A 2,895-nucleotide genomic window follows, 5' to 3' on the forward strand; every position below is an offset into this window, starting at 1 on the left:
TTATAGCCAAATCTCCGTCTGGTTCTATAATTATGTACTGTTATGAAATAAGCTGTAAGACAGGGAAGGCCAGCCACCATAACTGTAATAAGAACACGATGCGTAAAATGGTTTAAGCGTGGGAACTACAGGCTGTGCGTAATGTGGCAGGTGACTTAATGTGTAATCGCTCAGATTGGGCATAAAAGTGATAAAAAGTAAAGGAAAATCATGTTAAAATCATTTCAGTGTCGTTTTATTGTACGAATATAAAGAATAAATAGCACATTTCCTTAAATTTACAGGATAACAACAAGTCACTGACACAAAACTGTATCAATAATCCACGTTTAACTCTGAGGTCGATTCGCTGCGTCCGCGTTATGAAAACAGCAAGTCCTTACGTGGCTCTATCGCTCCATAAATACAAAATATATAACCAATATTCTCCACAAATAAAGTAGACTCTGGTTACAAATAATACTGATTTTGTACATGGAGTTATATAACTGCGTGGCACCGCATATACAGAAAATACATTCCTACACTCGGTAGTGCACGTGAAAGAGATTTGGGGGAAAAAAAAATACTGAGCTTATAATTTATCTTCAGAGTCTTGTGTTTTAACTCGAACAGGAGCATTTGCAGTCTGTAATGATCGGGTACTGCACCGGTATCCAGGCGCACTTTAGCCCCCCCTTCCTCTGCACGCATCTCCATCTCAGTATCGTCAGGTGGGTAGAGTTCGCAGGTTTGCACACCATCCCCTCCGGAACAGAACAAGACCGTTTGCTCAGGCAGCTGCCCACTCGCACAAACCGCGGCCAGAATCTGTTCCCCAGGTCGGTCCAGGTGTACACGACCGGGCAGAATGAGTAGGCCCACAGCCACTGCTGCAGGCGCCGCTTCAGTTTCTTGCTGGGCTTTTGCTTCTTGCCGAACTGGATGTCAAAATCCACCGCTCGGATTTCTTTCGGGAGTACTCCCCCCGGCTTTTGGATCTCGAAGTCGTCGAGGTCATCGTTCCCGGTGAATTTGTCCTCCGTGGGCTGTAACACGGACAAAAAACGAGTGTCAAAGTCTCCCAGGATGCTCTTTAATTCAGTCTCGTTAAGATCTCGCTCCTTGGGGTCAAAGACAGGATCCGGGTCCTCTTTTAATTCCACCAGCGGCAGACTGTCACTCGGGATGGGACGGAGAAGGTAGTAGTGCTGACAAATCCCTCTATCCATCACAAGTCCGAGAGACAGCACCAGCAGATACATGGCAATACACTGGTGAGACTGATCCATGTTCATCGATGAGATCCTCACGCACACGGAGCTGCTTATTGTCCACTTGTGCGCAATTACGCGTGAGCCGTATCCAAACGTGGGCCTCTAGAGTCCCTTAATATTCAGATTCCCATGATAAAAATCCGCGATAGAAATAAAAGATTGTTCCACGAAGCATTAGTGGAAACGACTTCTAAAGGCAAAGATCAGATCATGCGTCCTCGAGCTTCGCGCGCCTCTGCTCGGCATGATGCTCCAGTTGTGTCCTCTGCAGAAAAGCGCTGAGCGTAACTCGCAACCTCCGTTATATCCTCCGCACGGAGCGTGATGTAATTCGTGTGCCCCTCTTTGAATGTGGGTTTGTTGTCTAGGAGGAGATCCCCAATACCTCCTTCTTCCACCACACTGGAGGAGGGTGCCGGAGGGGGAGGCGGGGGGACGGAGGGAGAGGAGACGCCCCCTGTCGGTTTTCCAGACTTTCTTAAACCAGGCTTTCATTCATCAGGGGTGTTGGTCATCTGGTGAATCCTTCTGCTGCGAGCCTCTGCAGCAGGCTCCCAGAACACCTCATGAAAAAATACAAACTAGTAACGACAACTTTACTTAAACACCTCAGAAAAAGTTTTATTACACAAACAGTTTTGTTAATGTTTATTATTTACACCATGAAGTTAAAAGCTATATTTGTATTGCTTATTAACAGCAGTAATACAAAGAAAGAAAAAATATAATACAAAGCATTTTGACATGTCATTTATTAGATCAACTTTAATTTGTAACAGCAAGTAATACAGACATACATACATGTTAATGCATCAAAAATCAGTCAACTGTAACAAACTACATCAACATTTATTTAGCTGGAGGATGTGAACACTATTTTTTTACACTGCTGGCTGGATTAGAAATATAAAATATTTCACACTGTAAAGTTTCAGGACACACAAAGAAAATTTAGATTCCACCATTAGAAATGCATATTATAGGATCCCAAAACTCGGATCTGTTTTCACCTAGTGCGAGTTTTAGCCAATCAATATTAATGACAATAACAATAAAAAAAAAGCCGGTTATGTGCCATCAGAATGATTTGTTTTATTTAGGGCGTGTAATACACTTACTGGCACAGCTTAAATGAACCGAACCTCAAACCAAATGTTAGACTTCTCAGTTCCTAATAAATTTACAATAAGCAACACTGTGGCTATTCATTAGAGACTTGTTGCTGTGCAAACATATTGGAACACACAAATTCAACAATAAAATGATGATTTTATGAAAATGTCTTGAATATTTCCATCTGTTGGACTCGTGCGAATAAGAAAGACCACCTTAAGTTTAAGTGATGTGTGCACATATATGATGAAGGACTGGCAAAATGCTGTCAAGATTATTTTAACAATTTTAAATCGCAGGAAAAAAATATACACACACATTCAGTTGAATGACAGATTGTATGAAACACACTGCACAGGAAACAAACAAAATCACATCAAATCCAGCTCAACCTTTTGCTTGCTTGAAGAAAAGCGTGATTTACAGCCTGAATATCAGATGAAATGGCCTGTTAACTACACTTTTTGCAGTGTATTTACTGCATGTGTCCAGCTCAAGTGGGACAATATTTCTGCCTGTACCAGCG

The 2,895-nt window shown here is 42.2% G+C and overlaps 1 protein-coding gene across 1 annotated transcript; it reads right to left on the bottom strand.

Annotated features, from left to right (window-relative positions):
* Positions 1-234: 234 nt before the first annotated feature.
* LOC102192723 (noggin-like) lies at positions 235-1,585 on the bottom strand. Its single transcript, XM_005739935.1, has one exon. The coding sequence runs from the start codon at positions 1,275-1,277 to the stop codon at positions 603-605; it is 675 nt and encodes a 224-aa protein (XP_005739992.1). The 5' UTR covers positions 1,278-1,585; the 3' UTR covers positions 235-602.
* Positions 1,586-2,895: the final 1,310 nt, after the last annotated feature.

This window comes from Pundamilia nyererei, unplaced genomic scaffold (assembly GCF_000239375.1).
Source record: "Pundamilia nyererei isolate P.nyererei 1_Seehausen unplaced genomic scaffold, PunNye1.0 scaffold00095, whole genome shotgun sequence".
Taxonomy (NCBI): domain Eukaryota; kingdom Metazoa; phylum Chordata; class Actinopteri; order Cichliformes; family Cichlidae; genus Pundamilia; species Pundamilia nyererei.